General features: G+C 45.9%; 1 protein-coding gene across 2 annotated transcripts in view; it reads left to right on the top strand.

Annotated features, from left to right (window-relative positions):
• Positions 1-20,925, top strand: part of TOMM70 (translocase of outer mitochondrial membrane 70) — a 227,165-nt gene that overhangs the window by 16,008 nt on the left and 190,232 nt on the right. For both annotated transcript variants that reach the window (XM_086934541.1, XM_086934540.1), the window contains exon 2: positions 12,652-12,825. In XM_086934541.1, the coding sequence (XP_086790667.1) occupies positions 12,652-12,825 (174 nt within the window). The remainder of the gene's footprint in view (positions 1-12,651; positions 12,826-20,925) is intronic.

The raw sequence follows: 20,925 nt of genomic DNA, 5'->3' as shown, positions 1-20,925 counted from the left end.
TAACCTGGTGGGCAGAGTTAATAGGTCGTGGTGACAGACAGCTGATCAGTTATGCGTTTCATGAACTCAACATTTATTTACCAGTCCTTTATGGCGCTGCTGCACCAGGCAATATTAGCACACTTTCCAACATAACAATAGTGCATAATCCTAAAAAAGACAGATTTATCAATACACAGGAGGTAGGAAGTGCATTATCTTTAGAGGCGAACATGGATGAAGGGAACCACAGAATTTTGATTCAAAGAAAAAACACACAAGAGTCTATCGTGTCTCCCCTTTGATTTGTACTGTGGATGAAGAATTTTTTTAAACCTATTTCTGGTGGACGGAGGTTGGTGTTGTACCTGACGGAGGTTCGGGGTGTGGTGTTTCTTTGTACTGTATCTCGCCTGGTGCATCGTCCGTGTTAGTGAACAAAGCTTTTCGATTATTTTGATCCTTCTCCCATTGTTTCCTTAAGCAACCCATAATCAGTTTTATCCCTAACAGTTTCATTTATTATTTGTGCAATTTTCTTTGTTGCACTACCGTTTTCAGTGGGAATTAATTCCTGAAAAGCTGGTGGGTTTGATGTAACCTTTTCTGTATGATCATCTTCACCCAAGGATTTATTTTGTTTTTGGGTTTTAGTAAATATCGGGTATAGTTTATTTGATGCTCGCCTTTCCTGTTTTTGGGGTGGAATTGATTTTGAGCTTCTAGGTTAATCTGCCACCATAGAAGGTCCTGTTGCGCGTCCTTGGAAAGGAGTAGCATGTTCCCGTACTAAAGACCTTTCCTTAAGCCCCATGCCTTCAATCTCTGGAGGGCTCTGTAGTGGAGGGGGCCAGGGCAGACTGCTTGATTTGATGAGGAGAGAAGACCCAGAACTTGTGCTAGGTCCCTCAGAAGGATGGAATCTTTGGATAAGACTGAATTCAGTTACTTCTTTATTGTCAAAACCTTTTTACGTGGTAAAACTAAATGTGACAGGATGGGATTTACCTGGAAACCAAGGAATTCTAGTTCCTAAGGAGTCATGACAGACTTCTCTGCGTTTACAATGAACCCCACATTTTCCAAGAGAATTATAGTCCATGATAACTGGATCAGGACTTCTGATTTGCTCTGTGACATAATGAGAATGTCTTCCAGATAGATAATGAGTTGAACTCCACTTTCCCTCAGAAAGCTTACCACTGGATGGAGAACTTTGGTGAAGCACCATGGAGCTGACGTGAGTATAAAAAGAATTGATAAATAATTCCCCACCAAAGGAAGCAGAGGTACTTCTGGCAGTCCCTGTCCATAGGTATTGTAAAGTAGGCATCTTTGAGATCCAACTTTACAAGCCAATCGTGTGTTTTCTAGAATGGATCCCTTCCATCTTGAAGTGTCTGTAGACCAAGAAGCTGTTTAACTCTTTGAGGTTAATACAGGACGCCAGTCCTTGTCTTTCTTTTCCACTAAAAATATTGTGCTTAAGAAACCTTTTTCTGATGCATCTAGAGTGGCAACCCTCTGTAAGGCTCCTTTCTATAACATCTGAGAAGCTTCCAAATCTCTCAACTTGGCTTGATCTGCATTCACACACATTTCTCTGGGGTTTTTCATTTGCATTGCAGTTTCCCAGAAATCTATCTTGAAACCTGACACGGTTTCCAGAACCCATGGGTCTTGTGTTATCTTTTGCCAATTGTGGGTAAAAAACCTTAGGCCCCCCCACCTTTAATGGTTTGTAAAAGGTAGTTGTGCTCAGCTTTGTATCCTTGGTTAGAAGGTCTTCATCTTCCCCCACGGGATCTTTTAGCTCTTCCTCTTTGAGGGAAAAAGTTTGAGCCTTGGCGAAAACCTCTGGTGTAAGCAGAGGGACCGCTCTATTCTTGTAGGAAGAAATTGGACCTGTAATTTCCACGGCTGGCAGTTGGTCATCTCCTGTCAGCCTGTCCAAAAAGGGTGTGTGAACTGAACACTCTTCTCATGTTAGTTTGAGCCTTACTAAAGGCTATAAATGTTGAGACCTACTTACCCAGGGATTTCACAAAGTCATCCCCGAAGAGAAGATCCTTTGCATTGCCCATATCGTCTTTGGAGGACAGATCAGCTAGTGTAGGATTCATCCTTAAGAGGGACAGCTTTACGTCTCTCTGTAATTAAGCTTGAGTTCGCATTGCCTAAACGCCATATTATACGTTGAGACCACCCTCTCACAAGCTCGATTTTCACAGGGGTGTTAGTTCCCCTTGCCTCTTCGGCCATGTCCAAAATGCATGTAATCGGGCCGAATACATTCAGGAGTTTATCCTACCATTCTTTAAGACATTTCTCAATGCCTTTTCTGGGAACTTTCGCATATTTAAAAAGAAATGTAATTAATTGCGGATCCAGATTGGGAGTGTTGCAGACCTTGTCCTCAGTAGAGGGCCTGGGACATTCATTCCTCATTAAATTGTGATTCTCCTTGTCAAGGACTTTCCTGGCCCGCTGATAGATGTATTTGGCTACATGGTCCATAGGCCACCAATCAGCACTGCGAGGGTGCCTTGATGGTGGTAGGATAAAACATCTCTCCCCCAAAGGGATCTTTGATCCCAGCGGAAGAAGAAGTTTGTTGTAGGTCATGATCCAACATATCCGAGGAATTCAGGGTATCTTCTGCACCAAAGATAAACTCATCCAATTGTGAGTCTTCACAATCAAGGTAGTCGGGGGGCATCACTTCTCTCTCATGTGCCAAGAGGGTCACATCTTTCTATCATGCCGCTATGGGCAATCTTTCTTTGGGCCCCTGAAAGGTGGTCTTTTGCTATTGTGCTGCAAGGAGCACCCATATCTATTGTAGCACAAAGAATACCACAGTTAAAGGCGTGGTTAGAGGCCTGATCAAGGTGCTTCCTCTTTTGGGAAGCCTTCCCCCATTTACAGGGTTCTGAGGTAGAATGGGAGACACTATCTGAGAGGGAGAAAAAATTCCCCTCAGGGGGTCTTACCCTCTTCCTCTTGGCTAATGTGGCGTCCACTGCCTCTTTAAACGAGGATCTGAGTTCCTCTTCTGTGTATTTTATTAATATCCCCCCTCCCCATGTTATCCCTGTTTTGAGAGTTAATAGGATCAGAGTCCATGGTAAATAAATTCTATATTCTGTTATTTAATTATTTATAATGCGCACAGCTACTCAATAGTGTGTCCTGGCGCTAAGCTGAGCGTGCAAAAAACATTTCAAGGCATACTCTCTAGATAGATTGATCAAGGAATAACCATGTTTTAAGTTGTTTTCTCAAGAGCTCTAAATCATCCAATTGTCTAAGTGTAGTGGACAGCCCATTCCAGAGACAAGCCGCTTGTACCAGAAATGTAAATGTACATGTGTTTATATAGCGCAAATCACCGACCCGGTATCTAAGCGTTTGCTTAGGGAACCTGTCCTGGTATTCCCCTGTGAGATAGCCCCGGCAGGGTATCCACAAGGTGAAAGCCAGGCATCCCACCGCGAGGGGCCGTTGCGGAGATTAAGCAAGCTATTGCCCAGAGTCGCAGAGTGTGAACCCGTGAATCGAGTAGGCACCGGAGCGAGAATTGTCGAGTCCATGGACATTTGAGTTCAAGACCCTGCCGCATCGGGAATTGAACCCTGGTCCCGGGTCTGACCTCTGCTTCCAGGACTGCCTCCTCTAACCAGTGAGCCTCACTTCTCCTGAAAGGAGCGGCCGCCTCTGCGCAAGTGGACAAACCTAGGCACCATCATCAGATGAAGATGAGAAGATCTTAAATTTCTGGTAGGAAGTATAGAAAGACGCCCACTTCCTAATGTATGGGGCTCGTGTACCATGAAGTACTTTAAAGGCCAACACAAGGGCCTTAAAGTGAATTCTATTGCGAATAGGCAGCCAGTGTAAATTCTTTAGATAGAGGGATATCCGTTCTCTAGGACCCAACACAAGGATAGCTCTGGCAGCCATGTTTTGTATAACCTGGAATTTATGCCGGAGGCAATCCGGAAGGCCTAAGTAGAGGACGGTTGCGTAGTCCAGTCTTGATGTTGTTTTAAGGGCCTGGCCCATAGTCCTTCTGTGAGTGAGCGAAAGGAGAGGAAGAAATCTCTGGAGCATTTCTAGGATGCCATAGCAGATGCCTGATACTGATTTGACTTGAGTTTTCATGTCCAGAGAGGCATCCATTTTTACCCTCAGATTTCTCACTGCTCCTACTGATAACTGAGGGGGTGATAAATCACTAGGACACCAGCGCCTCCATGCTTCCTGGGTAAATGAGCCAAAAAGGATCACCTCTGATTTCTCTGGGTTACATTGCAGTTGGTTGAATCTGAACCATGTAAAAAACTCACTTAGGCATTTGTTAATCCTCACTCCATTGGGCTCCTCGCCCCTTCTGCAGGTAAACAACAGCTGAGTATCGTCGGCATAGGATAGAATAGTTGCACCATGAGCCTCGGCCACAGGGGCGAGGGAAGCCAGATACAGATTGAATAACAACGTGCTCAGAATGGATCCCTAAGGAACACCTACCTTCATGGGAGGAATGCAAATTTTATAACATTTTAGAAGGTTAAAAGTATGTGATGAATATCAAATTAGCGAGTCAACTCAAGGGTGAGTCCATGCACTGTAAATGTTACCAACATAACAATATTTGACTGCTTTGGTGAAGCTTTGATCCTAACTGACAAACTCAGCCCGTGTGCGAGCTGTTATCAAGGTAACGTCCCACAGGGAGTGTCAACAGAGAGTAGGGACCTGCCTTCCATGAAGACACACTCCGGACGGGACGCCCACAATGGAGTTTGCTTGTTTGTGGAAAGTGCTGCCCGGTTACAGGTGAGTGACTATGATGCAGGGGGCCGAACTGTACGCAGTGTATATTTTTAAGTGACGACGTTTCCGAGGGTGCGCAACGAGAAATGTTACGGTCGCGCCCTTGGAATGACAAATTGGTTTATGACCTGAACTCGTGTTACGGTTTACGTAGACCCTGAGGGGAGGAAGTCATGAAAAAACTAGAGCGCCACAAAATTAAGGCATAACCATGAAAGCGCAATAAAACGCTTGTAGAGGCAAGCGAAACAACGTACCTGGCCCTAATTCACAAGGGAAGGCACGAGCAATAAAGCACTGTGGGGTGTGGGCTTCGGCGGTCCGGAATAACAAGCGGGGAGGCCGGATATAGTGCGCTATGGTTAGCTGGATTTATTGTTGTTAAGTACAGGAGGTGATAAGCAGTCTCTGGGAGGGGGCCACTTTTATCCTTGATGGTATCCGGAGTGTATAGTACGTCAGACAGGGAAGTACTGTGGGTCACTTCCCGCTGCTGGGCTGAGGTCTTCAGGGCGATGCGCTCTCTCTCTCTCTGCGGGGCTGGGTCGTCTGGTCCCGTGGACTACACCGATGGGCCTTGGAGGTTTGGGAAGAGAGAAAGTACAGGGCCGTTAGTCCTTGACTCTCGTGGAGTAACGTAAACTGCCACCGACACCGGGATGTGGGGGTACGGAAAATGCGAAGGTGAGGAAGGGGCGGACGGGGTGGTGGAAGAGACCGACAATAGGGGGGGGGGAGGGGTGAATGGGGTGTTCCAGGGGTGGAAGGGGACTATGTATCTATATACAGTGCTACAGTGCTCAGGGTTGTGAGGCGTTCTACAATATTTACAACTATATTTACAAGGGACACACGGAGAAGGATGATGGTTACTCACGTGGCCCGCCGCAACTCCCTGGTGAGTTGCGGCCGCTCTCCAGCCACCTCCTGAGGACTCCACCAGTCCTCAGACCACACGTCGCCGTCAGCGTCCTCCTCCTCGACTCGTCTCTCCGACTCCTCGCTCCGGTTCCTTCCTTGCTGCCTCCTGCCACGAGTCCGCTGGTTAGAACCCCCTTCTTTGTGGACCGTCGACTTTTCTATCTTCCGGGTCGTAGCTGGGGGTGGGACTTCCGGGGGTCAGGGAGGACTGCTTCCGGTTTCTCGTTTTCCGTGATCGGGTCCTGTTGTACCTGCAGGGAGGGAGGGAGGCAGGGAGGGAGAGAGAGAGAGAGATTTAAATTAAAAAAAATCGATCTGATAAATAGTAATAATAACAACCATAGCTAAAATGCGATAGAGTACAACAGTACTTGTATTTCAAAAATAAATGAACTCTCACAAGCTTAATGTATAATAAGACCAATTAAAGAGATTCCAAAATAAGGAGTAGAACTGATCTACTTACCTTGATGGGCAGCTAATAAAAGCGGAAGATATTGCAGTGCATTGGATACTTATACGTCTTGTCTGAACATTCTTGGCATGTGTTCAATGTTCTTTAAAGGGCTGCATGTTTGAGCAGCAAATTAAAGTATATGCATAATGGTAGCCTGCGGTCTTGTAATGAAATAGAGATTCTCTTGCAGGCGGGTGCAGCCAGTGACTTCACCTGGAAGGAGATTTCTGGGGGGCCTATAGGAGGGAACGTCTCCTTGTAGATAGCGCTGACTTGTTTGTCCGCGCTATTGGTATTACAGAGGGGGGCACACAATCGTCTGCGACCCCTTCTGTAATACCAGAGTGCCCCAAGGGCACGCAAAGCAGATCAAACGCCCGTTTGTTGAGTCTTTAGCAGTTGGTTTAAGGATGATGGCAAGGTTAACAGTTTAGGCATTTATTTTCGTAGATTAACTGCTTCCTGCTCTGAAGAAACAGTGTTGTACCTCTAAACGTTAAATTAAGTTTATATTGGATTTGCAAAGCCAATGCCAAGCCTAATTGTCTACCTCCTGCAATACACTAGATACTAGCATTTCAGCAACTGTTTTATAAAACTCTGTATATTCCTTTTATGTACAATCTTTTTTCGAGTGCTCAGTTTTACCCTACTCACTCATGTTTGAAGCCAATATTATGCATTTGCTATGTTTCCCGCAAACTATTGTGTATGCTATCTGTATGTTTTGGATTGGGACTTGCTTTGTCCTTCGCTTTAGCCGCAAGCCTTTTTATGTGTACAGGAGGTAGAGTTACATGGGTATTTCCAAGGCCAAGATGGCTAGACACATACTGAAACTTAACATCTGTCTGACACCCTTTTATTGCAATGGGCAGAGTGGCTGTTGGTGTTGAGTGGCCAGGCACCCAAGGTGTATACCTTTCATGTTTGTAAAAAAAAATCAAAAAGGACTATCTATGTTAGGGGAAGGGGGAGACTCAAAGAAGTACGCGTGCCGGCAAACCGATTGGTTTGTTCATGAAGCCCTCACCCACCAACCTAGATAGTGGCATGCTTCATCATCGGGCCCACCACAGTGACACCGAGTGTGTCCCGGGTGTGCTTTGACGCCAGTTTACTGAGGAGCTGGTATGTTTGCTGAGTGTGCAGTGTCGTGAGTGAGAAAGTGAACGTTAAATAGCTAAACAGTGGGTCCCAGTACCCGAGGGTAAATGGATAAACTTTAATTACTGGTCCCCTGTTAGCTACTAAAAAGGCAAGCGGACGTGTTGGAGTACGAATTATGACCTCCTACGTCCTGTGTGGTCTACATGTTTCAGCCAGGCCTTTTTTAATTTAAAACTGGCTTTCCTCAGGACGAAGTGAGTATGTGATAAAGGTGCAAATAAATAAATAAAGTTACTAAATTATAGTGATTGTGTTGTTTCTTGGCTATGTGTCGCACTTTCTAAGGTGCGTTATATGTTGGAGGGGGATTCCCTCTTGCTTTAACAGGCTATTTGCTGTAAAAAGCTTCCTTGGGTCACCTGGCAGAGAAAGAGACCGGAATTGCCGGTCTAGATCCTCCTTGGACCGGTCGTCCTTCTGCGGTGCCCCTCCAACATATAAAGCCAGTTTTAAATGAAAAAAGGCCAGGCTGAAACATGTAGACCACACAGGACGCAGGAGGTCATAATTCGTACTCCAACACGTCCGCTTGCCTTTTTAGTAGCTAATAGGGGCCCAGTAATTAAAGTTTATCCATTTACCCTCGGGTACTGGGACCCACTGTATAGCTTTTTAACATTCACTTTCTCACTCACGACACTGCACACTCAGCGAACATACCAGCTCCGCAGTAAACTGGCGTCGAAGCACACCCGGAACACACTCGGTGTTACTGTGGTGGGCCCGATGATGAAGCATGCCACCACCTAGGTTGGTGGGTGAGGTCTTCATGAACAAACCAATCGGTTTGCCGGAACGCGTACTTCTTTGAGTCTCCGCCCTCCCCATAACATAGCTAGTCCTTTTTAGGTTTCGCCCTGGCCATAGCACTGCGAAAGCAGTGCTCCGCCCAGGGCGAAAACTTATGTCCTACAGTATGGGGCTTCGTCCCGCCTCTGTCTTCCATTGGCTAGCTCCATAAATGGAGGCTAGCCATTGAAAGAGATTGGCTGTCAGTCACTATTCCCGCTTCGGAACGCGATTCGGGGGTGTTTCCGTGTCTTTTTTAAGTCCCGCCCTCTCCTTTTCCCATTGGCTGGAATTTTACCTTCCAGCCAATGGGAAGGGGAGAGCACGAAAAACACGCAAACACGCCCCCATAATCCCAAAATGACCTTGTTGTTTTTTTTTTTTTTAGACCGAGTTTGTGTGAGAGTCGTTCTTTCAGATCGTGCCCTGGAAACAGTTTGTATACGTTTATTATAACTGTCATATGCTTGGATTGCCGTGTTTTTTTTATTTGTATTGCCGCGGTGTGTAGAAGCGTCGTGGACGCATGTTTTATAAATGCGCTCTTTAAAGAGTTTTAACTCGGTTGTGAAGCTTGCTCAGAGCCTTCGGCTCAGCTGCACCTGTTCCCGCTCGTCTTGTTGAAAGGTGTGATCAGCATGGACCCCCACTTCCTGCTTGGCTAAGAATCGCTCTGAGGGGGGTGGACGCAGGCCCACCAGGGCCCCACTCCTTTGATTATTAACTTCCTGGCTCTTCACGCCGCCTGCCTCTGTGCCATGTGTCCAGAGATGTCTCCAGGAGGTGGGAGGCAGCCCGCTGACCCGAGACCAGGAGAGCTCAGGGAGAGAGGCTGCCAGAGGGGAGACTGCCGGGGAGAGGCTGAGAGACACCAAAGAACAGGCGAGCCTGCCATGGAGAGATAGGCAGGGCCGAGGTGCCAACCACAAGGAGGGAGGGAGTACGGGGCAACGGGAGAGAGGGACACAGACTCAGCGGGGAGGGACTGCCAGGTGGGGTTAGAGGAATGACAGGGGCAGAGGAATCCGCAAGGCGCTGGGCGGAGAAGTGCAACATACGAGACCGAACTCATACGTGAGACAGGAGGAGGAGGACTAGCAGGCAAGATGGAGTGCAGGACTAAACAGTGACGAGTGCACGGGTCAAGGGCAAAGGTGAAAGGATCACAGCACATGGCAAGGGTGAACTCAGGGGCGGAAGGTTAGAGGGGTGAAAGAAAGTACTGATCAGGGGGCCGAGAGCAAGGGAGTACAAGCAGGGCTGGAAATGTAGCGAGGTCTCCGCACAGGGAAACAGGCGCCTGAATTACTATGCAGGGTTAGAGGTCAGAGTGTGAGAGTATTGGGACAGATTAAGGGGGTCAGGGTGCAGGCGCGAGATCAAGGCGGAGATGTAATGGTGTTGGAGTGCGAGGGGAAGTTGTAAATGTGGGGATAAAAGTGACAGATGGGCTAAGTGGTCAAGAATGCTTGTTGTCAATTGTACCATGGTGACACCTCGGCCCGGTTGGTTAGTCCTGCTGGCATGTTCCCTTCTTCTCGCTGGGCATCCCTGTAGGGCTCGCTGCATACATGAGGACGTCCAGTCTGCACTCCCCGTGCTCTGAGCCCCAACCCTTAAACCCCCTCCCGCGCTGCCCCCGCCCAGGGGACGGCGGGCGCGCCTGGTACGTCCCGGTAGAGAGCGTCCGACTGAGCCCAGAGACTGCCGCCCGGCTGCAGGCCGCCGTGGAGGAGGCCATCTCCATGATGCGTGCGTGTGTTAACAGGCAAGCGCGTGAATTAATCACACTTGCACGCTCTCCACAATTACATGTTGGCCATGAATTAACCCTCCCGTCCAGCTAATTTTACTGCTGAATGTTTGTTCCAGTACATGTTCCTATATTACCCTTTAAACGTGTGTGTATTATCGGGACACGAGTGGCACAAGGATGTAGAAGGCTTGATTCCGGTCGGAGCCGTGATTCGTGAAACGTGCAAGAGCCCCGGAGAGTGCTGTGCGCCCCGAGCCTGCCCCCAGCACTTCGCTGAGGCAGACGCCGGGGTTTTAGGCACGATCGTGCAGAATGCGAGCCCTCCACGTGCAGTAAACATCAGCGTGAAGTGAAAAGCCACCGACCTAACATAACTCCCTTTATCATAAATGGTGCTGCGAGTATACCGACATGTAGGATTATTTAATTAACCAAATAAAATGTTGTAGCGATGACATTAAAGAATTAGTTTTAAAAAATATGCTTGTGCATCGGGTCCACGTCTTGGCTCGTTATGCGTGATATATAAATAGTAATTATCTTTAAGGTGAGATGAAAGAACAATAAATTATAAGGCGGTAGAGCGGACGTTAAGACCCAGACCTGAACCGTTCTTTTGAGCTAAAAGTGGCGTGGGCAGCCCCCTTGCATCGGGGCGTGTAACTGGAGAGGCGGTTAAACCGAAAGTGAATGCGCAGTTTGGGGTCCCGCTTTCCTCGCGCCCAGTGAGTGTCCGTTTCCACAATAAAGAGGGCTGTTCAGTGGACAACCACTCCTCCACCTAATCCTTGCACTACAATTTCTGTCAATTAGAGAAGGAGCGCTCCGGGTGAGGAATCTTAATGAAGCACGGGGGAGGGGTGGGGAGGAGCAGAGACTTTTGTGTGCGCGCACAGTTTTTGTAATAAACACCTCATAAATGTATTACTAAAGTTAAAAGGATAATGTTCATTTTTTGTTTTTTTTACCATGGTATAGCAGCATTGATGTGAGAAACACCTTTAGTGCCTCAGAATCCATTTAACTATTACCGGCTTACAGAGAGCACCCCATCTCTTAATAGGCACGCGGGCTTCAATGTGCTTTCACTCTGTGTGTGTGGGTGTGTGTGGCTCTGTGTGGTTCTGTGTGTGTGTCGGTGCAAATGCAATAGGTCACGCATTTGCGAGAGATTAAGTTATTGGCATTGTAAATGACCATGCCATTTATTTATCGATTTTCAAAAACAACACACAATTAAAACGTTTGTCATTTACAATGCCAATAGCTCTAACCTTTGCAAAGGCGAAACCGTTGCATTGTAAATGCTTGTTGATTTTGACATATAATCCTGGGTATTCGGACTAGCTTACCTAGTCCTCACTCTCTCCTTTGATTCGGCGCTACCGTTCATGTTTGCATGTTCAAAAACGAGCAAGTTTTAGCGTGATGGTGATCTGGCAATTGAAAATGTGATACCTCCCATGAAGAACAGAAACGACAGCTACAACACACGTGGTGTCTGTGCTTCTAAAACAAAAACCACAGTTGATGGACAGAATGCAGAACAATGTCACACATTCACCCCAGTACAGAGATGGGGACCTAAATCCATCGTTTTTTTGCACTCCACACCACCCCAGTTCAGACATGGCCATATGCAAATCAGTCTGACCCTGTGCCTCATGGGAACAGTCCAGCCCGAACTACCAAGCCATGCCTTCCCTAGACCGGAAACAAGCTTCCGAGGACCGGTTTCTGGCGTTCCAGCCGTCTTCAGCCCGGCTTGCTTGACTCCAGTGGTGTGGAGAGCATGGGACTCACGTCTGAGCATACCCATCCCACTCGGGGCGACAAATGCAAAAACCACAGTTGATGGACAGAATGTAATACAATGTCACACATTCACCCCAGTACAGAGATCTGGGCCTAAATCCATCGTTTTTTTGAACTCCACACCACCCCAGTTCAGACATGGCCATATGCAAATCAGTCTGACCCTGTGCCTCATGGGAACAGTCCAGCCCGAACTACCAAGCCATGCCTTCCCTAGACCGGAAACAAGCTTCCGAGGACCGGTTTCTGGCGTTCCAGCCGTCTTCATCCCGGCTTGCTTGAATCCAGTGGTGTGGAGAGCATTGGACTCACGTCTGAGCATACCCATCCCACTTGGGACGACAAATGCAAAAACCACAGTTGATGGACAGAATGCAGAACAATGTCACACATTCACCCCAGTACAGAGATCTGGGCCTAAATCCATCGTTTTTTGGATTCAAGCAAGCCGGGCTGAAGACGGCTGGAATGCCAGAAACCGGTCCTCGGAAGCTTGTTTCCGGTGCAGGGAAGACATGGCTTGGCAGTTCGGGCTGGACTGTTCCCATGAGGCACAGGGTCAGACTGATTTGCATATAGCCATGTCTGAACTGGGGTGGCAGAGTGGGCTAAAGAACGGTGATGGATTAAACCCAGATCTTTTGACTGGGTGTGAGTGTTTGATTGATTCAGATGCTCCGTCCATCACCACCCCATTTTGTGCTTCTAAAACGTCTAATATCAGATGGCTTGAGCATATATCTTGGCAAGGTTAATACTAGACTAGGGCATGTATGAGGACTTATACAAAAATGTATGTGTGCACAAAACATTTTATAGTGTACCAAGTTCTTGTTCTTCTTGTCTTTGCCGCATGAGAATTAAATTGTCTGCTGTATTTTAATGAAGTGCAAAATGTTATTCATTGCAAACATTTGTTTACTTTCAGAGCCCTCTGGATAGAGCTCAAGCAGCAAAGAATAAAGGCAACAAGTACTTTAAAGCTGGGAAATATGAGCAGGCTATTCAGTGCTACACAGAGGCCATCAGTATGTGTCCTTCTGAGAAAAAAGTTGACCTTTCCACATTCTATCAGAACCGAGCTGCTGCATATGAACAGCAGGTAAGTCTGTTAAAATGTTTTGAAACAGTACAGGAAAGATAACTAGATGAATAACAGTTTTCGGCTTGATTTTTCTAAATAGTATGCCCGAATGTTCTGCATTCACATGTTGTGCCCTATTCTGTAATCTAGTAGCTTGATCCAGAATTGTTTCTTTCTGCTCCTCAACCACATGGATGCTAGTGTTATTTTCCTCCTGTGCTGAACATTATTTATTCCCATTGTTCATGACGAGCTCAGCTCGTCATGAGTGTATGGAGGTGTACATCATGACGAGCTGAGCTCGTTATGAGCGTCCAAGGAGTTAACCGCCTGCCTTTTCATCAACTGTGTGTCCTTGACAGTTGTGTGGATTTGTCTATCCATTTACTTGCGCGTGCGTAGTGTTATCCTGCCATCTAGTGGTTTCATTCTGGGTAGTCTCACTTTAGTCCTTGCATAAACATAGCGGGGTCCTCTTTCATTATTGACCGGAAATCCACAGTGCCAGACTCGTTAGTGCCATCTTCAGATTGCATACCGCTGCTATTGTTCCATATAGAAATTCACAAGAATAGAAGAACTTTTAATGTCTTCGGGTACTTTAGACTAGGATTTTCCCATAAGCCATAGAGACAATGGCATGTTTTTTTTCTTTAAGTGAGCGTGATCAGACTTATGAGAACGCTGTTAAGACCATCCTAACTAACTGGAAAGACACAGGAAAGGCATCTTTCAAAAGCTGTTTCAAAAGCTGGTTTAACTGGATCACCTTCTTGCGGGGGCGGACAACATAACATCTAACCACACACCCAACACCAAAGCTAAAGGGGAGATGTGGCTCTCCCTGGGCAATTACCTGAGTACTCACAAGCCACCCTAGGCAGATCACCAGGGCTCGACACTCCCTCATACCCAACAGCCGTAAACCGCAAACCGGGATTACCTGGGCGGCTAACCACTACACAAACAACACAGTCCTCCTTTCATGTCCTTTCTCTCCTTTCCTACTTCTGTTTCTCCTTTCAGCGGGGGCAAACACAAGCCCAATTACATTACCACCAAGATCATGATTATTTAGCACGCCTATGAAGGCCACACTTATGACCCCAAAGAGGACGCTTGTAACCCAACAGGCGCACAATGTAACCCACACGCTACCCCTAATGTATACCTGTACACTGTACTCTTTATGTATATAAATTCTCTTCCTAATAAAATCATTTGAAATAAAAAAATAAAAAAGAAACACTTTTTGATTAGTTATTTTTAATACGTTTTGTATTTTAATAGCTTTCTGGAAATCAGAATAACAAATTAAATGCTGCACTCCTAAATTCCAGTTAGTGAATTAATGATATGAGATTTGTATAGAGCACAGTTATACCGAACAGTGTACTTGTAAAGATTGATTAAAGCAAAACATATTTTGTCAGAATTGAAAATAAATACCATGGAACTTGAAATAAGTGAGCCATAAAAATACTGATTTAATGTATTTTTTTGTTTTCTATCAAATTACGTTAAAGATATCCCAGTGCCATTTCCATTAAGTATTGATTTTGTGATGAACAAGGAAACACGTAGTGTGCTGGTTAGGAGTTTCACTTGAACCAGGACATTTCACAAAAAACAGTTGTAGTGGATGCTTTGCTGATTGGATCAGAAATTCAGTTAAACCATCTTCAGATACAAGGAACATGTTTTCAGTTGAGTTGTCCTATCAAATAAATCGCCTCAAACTCAGATGAGTTCATCTAACGCTCATTTCCTCCTTTCTTTCCTTTAAGCAAAATTCTCCACTTGTTCAGAGGGACAACACCCCTATGTACTACCTGAACAAGTAGAGAGAGTCGGGGGGGTTAGGGGTCCAGAATTCTTTCTCTCGCAAATGGTACCGAGTTGGTCGTGCTTTAGGACATCTTCTGCAAAAGTGAGATTCTCAGTTAGATCTCTTCTTTGAGACCAAGAACAAAACATTACCTTATTAAGGAACTAAGAACTAACAACCTTGTACCAAGTGGCAGTCCCTTTTAGTTGATTTATCAGGATTTTTTTTATTTTTTACTTACTTATTTTTGTTCTTTAAATTTTTTTTTAATGTTCTTTATTTTTTTCTAAAGCAAAAAAGAAAACAGACCTAATCAATGCTCAAAATACAGATTTGTACCACACATGTATGCTGTAGGTTCAAAGAAGGGCTATTTCTGTTACATGTTCTCCTCAAGGATCATCAATTTATATCTGAAATATGTTAACTACCCATTTAAAACCCCAACACGTCTCTTCCCTCCCCCCCCCCCCCTCCACCCCCCACCACCTTAACGGTTCTTACTAGATCAATGTTAAATGTCTGTCAGTACATTGGGTTTGTTGTCCCCCCCCCACCTCTCCCTGATATTTTCCACATCCTGCGATTCACCTGTAGATTGCGGGCAGGCACTTTTATTTCTTGTACCATTACCCCCCAGGCCATCAACACATCTGGGAGTTTGTCAACTGCCCTAGTCTTCCTCATATGTTCCCTCTCGGCTAACGCCCATTCTTTTAAATCTTTCCTCCAGTTAAATGTAAATGTAAATGTCATGGTACTTATAGAGCGCACTGTCACCAGACGGTCACCTTGCGGTGTCGCCTATTCGGCTTCCCGGCGCTGATACTCATACCGCTGTGGAACCCCTCCTGGCTTTTCCTGTGAAGTGTCCACTCCTGGGCACCCCCAGGGTGAAGCCAGGCATCCTTAGCGCTGTTGGGGCCTGTGTGGAGGCTAAGCAAGCTATTGCCCAGAGTTGCAGCGTGGGGCCCGGGATTAGACTAGGCACCGAGGCGAGAATTAACAGGTCCGAGGAAATTGAGCCAGAGACTCAGCAGAGGCGGGAATCAAACCCTGGTCCCTGGCCAGAACTCTGCATCAGGGACTGCCGCTCTAACCATTGAGCCACACTCCTCCAGTTATCTACCTGCGGCCCCTGCAGCATCACCCAGTGTATTGCTATTCTCCTTTTCGCTATCTTGACCCCCAGAATTAGAAATAGTCTACCCGTCTTACGCTTGGGATTCTTGGATATCAGATCAAGGAGACAGGTTTTCATCTCGAAGACCATCGTCCACCCTGTTATTCTCTTCAGCTGTTCTAGGACGACCACCCAATACGCTTGTATTAGTTGGCAGTGCTCTACCATATGCACAAAATCTGCCTGTGCATGCTGGCATCGGGAGCATTTATGGCGTGTAGTCGCCTGGGAAAAAGTTACGTCATGTGAACTATATTGTACTGTATCTGTTTACATCTACTGCACACTGACATTCTGCGGACGTTTTCATGGATTGTTCCCGACTCTTTTTCCGTAATCACTTGCGGACTGGCCTCTTGCCATCTCTCCTCCACTTTCAAGGGTTTAAGCTTTTTATCGTCTCTGAGTGCCCCGTATAAGTGAGTGACCAGTTTCCTGCCTCCCACCATTGGAATCATGGTAACCAATGTACGTGTGTGTTCTGGGGCTTCTGGAAATGTCGGCTAAAATTGCCGGGCCGAAGCTGCTATTTTAGCATATTGCAGGAATTGCCTCACCACAATTCAAACGCGTCTACCACATCCTGATAGGTAATAAACCTGTTTTCAAGGTATAGGTCTGACAATATCAAACAACCCCCTTTTTCCATTTTTCAGTCGACATTACTCATTCTATTTGGGCAAACTGCGGCATGTTCCAAATATCTGCCTCTGGCGCATGGGGTCTACCCTTAATAAGTAGTTCATTCGTCCTGTCCCACAGTCTAGCCATTAGCCCAATCATTGGGGGGTACCTCTCCTGTTGCTTCTTGGATAGCCGGAGAAGCGCTCCCAGCTGATGCCCACCTTAGATGCCATCAAGCAAAGTCTGCTCCCAAGAGGGTCCGTATCCAGCCAACCTATAGCATGCTGTAGCTGTGACGCCAGATAGTATAACTCTAAATCTGGAATTTCCAGCCCGTCCCGCCCCCCCCCCCCCCCCCCCCCCCCTTGCCCCATTGTCTTTCCATCACCTCCAAACTTACCCTACAGCGTTTCCCATTCCACAGGAGCTGTGTGAGAAGTACATCTAGCTCCTTGAATACTCTATGCGGAATTTCATAGAAGGACCCTTGCATGGTATTAAGACATCTGGGTAGTACCACCATTTTTATTAAGGCAATTTTTCCCATCAAGCATCCCTATTGCGTATAGTTGTGATTTTAGTTTATTAATACGCAAGCCAGAGGCCATGGCAAACCACTCCAGAGGGTCAAGCAATATTGGGCCGAAATGAGTTGGGCGACGTAGGTACATCAACGCATCATCCGCATACAGTGACACAATATGTTCCGTGTGACCCACTTTGATACCATGACCCTGCAGCACTACCGGGAGGCGACACTCCATTGGCTCAATAGCGAGGGCGAATAACAAAGGGGAAAACGGATATCCCTGTCTCGTTCCTCTCTGTAGCATCATAACATCCGACACATATCGTCGCATGCGGACCCTCACCGTAGGCTTAGCATACACCAGTTTACAAACCCTGAGCCCAATCCCATTTTTAGAAGCACCTGCCACAAGTAGTCCCACCTGACCAAATCAAGCGCCTGTTCAATATCCCAAAAAGCTAATGCACTGTCCTGTGCCTTTCCCTCAAGCGTCTGCATTACATATGAGAGAAGGCGAATGTTTCTCAGCGTATTTCTACCTGGTATAAACCCGGACTGATCCTCATGCACCAGCTGCGGAAGACAGGGTAGGAGTCTGCTTGCAAGCACCTGGCTTATAATTTTAAGATCTATATTTAGCATAGAGATGGGTCTATAAGAACTGAGGAACAACAGGGCTTTCCCTGGTTTAGGAATCCTTACTATCAATGCTTCCCGCATTGAAGTTGTTAGTTCCCCCCACTTTCGCGATAACCTCCAGTAGTCGTGGAACCACCACTCAAGCGTACTTCCTATAAAATTCAGCCGCAAGGCCATCCATGCCAGGTGACTTAGCAGTTTTCAGATGAGTTTTTGCTGCTTTTATTTCCTCCTCTCTGAAGGGGGTCCCTAGGGTTTCTTGAGTTTCATGGTCCAGGCTGGGTACTTCCACCCATGCCAAGTATGTTTCTATAGACTGGGTATGTATGGATTCTGGAGGCTCCAAATATATCCTGGTCAGGTGGGTTTCGAATGCCTTATTGAACTCATGTTGTGTGTAGACTATTAGTCGTTGGCCGTCTCTAATTGGCAGGATGGGCTGAGGCTGTGTCTCCATACTGATTAGTCGTGTCAGTAGGCGACCGGCCTTGTCACCCTCCAAGATGGGGGCGTCTTCCCCTGGGCATAGCCAAAACCAAAGAGTGGAGTTAAGTAAGTAGCCCACAACAGATGTTCCTTTTTAATTACTATCACATGGATTTCATCAGGACCCATTGTTCCTGAGGCTCTCATTTTTTAATAAGTCCTACCACTTCACTCATAGAGGGCACATAGCTGAATACAGGAATTTTGGACGAGTAGGTTAAGGTGAGGACAGAGCTGGAGAGATTACAATTTGCAGAGAAGAGTTCACTCAGATGGAATTTCCATACCTCTTCTTTAATAGGAATGGGGAGGGATTTTACTCTTGTGCTACAACAATCAGTGATTATTTCCCTGTACCTTTTAGAGTTATTTTTCGAAGCCGCCTCTTTTAACTGTACCCATATGCGATCTTCCTTTATTTGCTTTAAGGAACGTTTTTTCCTCTTTAATAGATTTATTTAGTTACTTCGAGAGAGAGAGAAATTCAGGAACTGGGCCCTCGCCAATTTATTTATTTGCCTATTTATAGAATGCATTGGGTTAAAATGCAATCTCTGTTCAGCTGGTACATGCAATGATTTACATGATGTAGCCAAAGAACCTGCATTATGAGAAAAAACTTGAAGTAATTCGTATTGAGTAGAATAACACTTGGTCATTACTAAGTGCTGCTGGTCTCTTATCAAAACTGTTAAATTCTCTGTTAATTTAGGTGTTGCTTGGTGTAACGACTGGATTTTCAGACCAGATAGAATCAGCTCACCAAGATACCACCAACCCAGCCGAAACGTAACCACCTCCCTCCTCAGAACCTATTTACCAAGGCACCTGGGTACCTACCTGAGGATGGGGAATTAGCAATATACAATCTTAGATCCTCTAAAACACCACCAAATCCTCAGGGATTACTAGAAATACTCACTGATTACTAAGGAATTCCATACCTTATAGTCTCGCGGCAACATAGGCCCAGACTAGACTACCCTGGGGCAGTTCTGATTACTTACCATTACACACTGACCACAATCAGTGTTCACTCAAGCCACAATCCTGTGGGTATACACATTGATCTCAATCAATGTTCTCATTAATGCCACTCTCTCTAGCAGCAATCTCACTACACACCGTATCCATCCGGTGCTCTCACAAGCCACAATCCTGTGGGTATACACACTGGGCTCTCCCAGTGCTCTCACTAATGCCGCTACACAACGACGATCACTGTCTTATGAATACCTTCAGCTCTCTCTCTCTCTCTCTCTCTCTCTCTGTTGGGAAGTTTCTCTATATATATATCTAATATCTACTGGGGATGTAATATTATAGATTATGTGATAGATAGACAGTTCAATCCTCTCACACAAGAATGGCCAAATTACAATATGCAAAGGTTATTCTCTGATATAAGTGCTCCCTGCTCCCTTGCTCAGTTACCATTTACCCGGACGGGAAACGCATCCGTCCACATAACAGCATCTGACTAGAAGAAAGGTTAACCTCACCATAAGAAAACAACAGTTACACAATGGTTCACTAAGAACTGGGGTTCCTTTATTACACAATAACAAATTATAACAACAATATAATATAGCCTGAAAAGCAAAGGAAAGAATTAGAAAGTGTGTGCACGCGAATAAGAAAGGGTCGACGTCACCTTATGAGTACGAAGTCTGGACTCAGTTGTCATCTGGGTTCCCTTCTCGTCTGTGCCTTGGCTCATCTTTAGGATCACCCCTGCAGTCATGGATACACGTCTGCACCGCTATGCTCTGTCTCCTCTGCTCCCCTCCAAGTCACTGGAACCTTCCTCTTGTTCTCTGTTTCGTCTGCTGCACTCTCGCTGTTCTGCACTACTCCTCTCGACCACGGACTATCTTCACCTTCCAACTTCGATCTTATAAATCAGTTCCTGCCGCTCTAGTATTCGTTCGCTCCACCAACTGCTTCACTCTGCATGCTCGGACCTTAATGTCAAAGCTCACCAACTGCTCCAACTAAAATAACTTCAATCTTTCTGAGAGATTATCAGCCTTCGGTCTTTTTCGGACTTCAAAATGGCGACTGTCTGCTTTAAGTTGATTAACTGCTATAATGCTAACGACTAGCTGCCGTCTACTAACTGACTCAATGAATAACTGACTTGAACTCTCTGTGCTTTCGCTAATATGGAACCTTGTTCCTGCATGGAAATTTCTGACCAGTAACCTGCCGCCCACCAAATTCTTGTACCACCCCGTGCCAACGACACGTTCTCAGCCGGCCGGCCTGATGTTATGTCTTCGACACGAATAAAAATACAGTCTTTCGATAAGGGCCAGCCTCAGCCGGTTCTCTCCAAGCGAACAACACCTTATAACTAAAACATTACATTTGACCTAAAAGCGCCTCAAGCAGCCGAGGCAGAAAGAAAGATGGAGTCTCTCTCGTTCGAGGCCTACAAGGCCCGAAGTAAGCATAACTCTGTCAGAAATATACTAATAGCTTTACAAAAGGACGAAATAATACTGATACTAAAGAATCTATCCCTTAACATAAACTTATAGGCCCTAGAATAAAGAAAAGAATAGGGAAATATGTCAAACGCCTTGTAAATAGGCCAGATCTGAGGCTCTAATCCTCCTATTAGAATGATAGCAGGCTAAAGCCACCTTCACTCATAAAGGGGAACAAAAACCCGGTCAGAACACTTGGGTATTCCAATGGATTCCACCATTTGTTGTATTAAACCCCACTGTGCTATCTTTAAAGTTCCAGGGTCCTATTTTAGCACAAGTAGATTCACATTTAGAGCACATTAGCATATGGTTGCTAAAATCATTTTCCAAAACT

This window comes from Lissotriton vulgaris, chromosome 8 (assembly GCF_964263255.1).
Source record: "Lissotriton vulgaris chromosome 8, aLisVul1.2, whole genome shotgun sequence".
NCBI classification, from domain to species: domain Eukaryota; kingdom Metazoa; phylum Chordata; class Amphibia; order Caudata; family Salamandridae; genus Lissotriton; species Lissotriton vulgaris.
The sequence above is the reverse complement of the archived record's forward strand: the minus strand, read 5'-3'. Positions and strand labels throughout refer to the sequence as shown.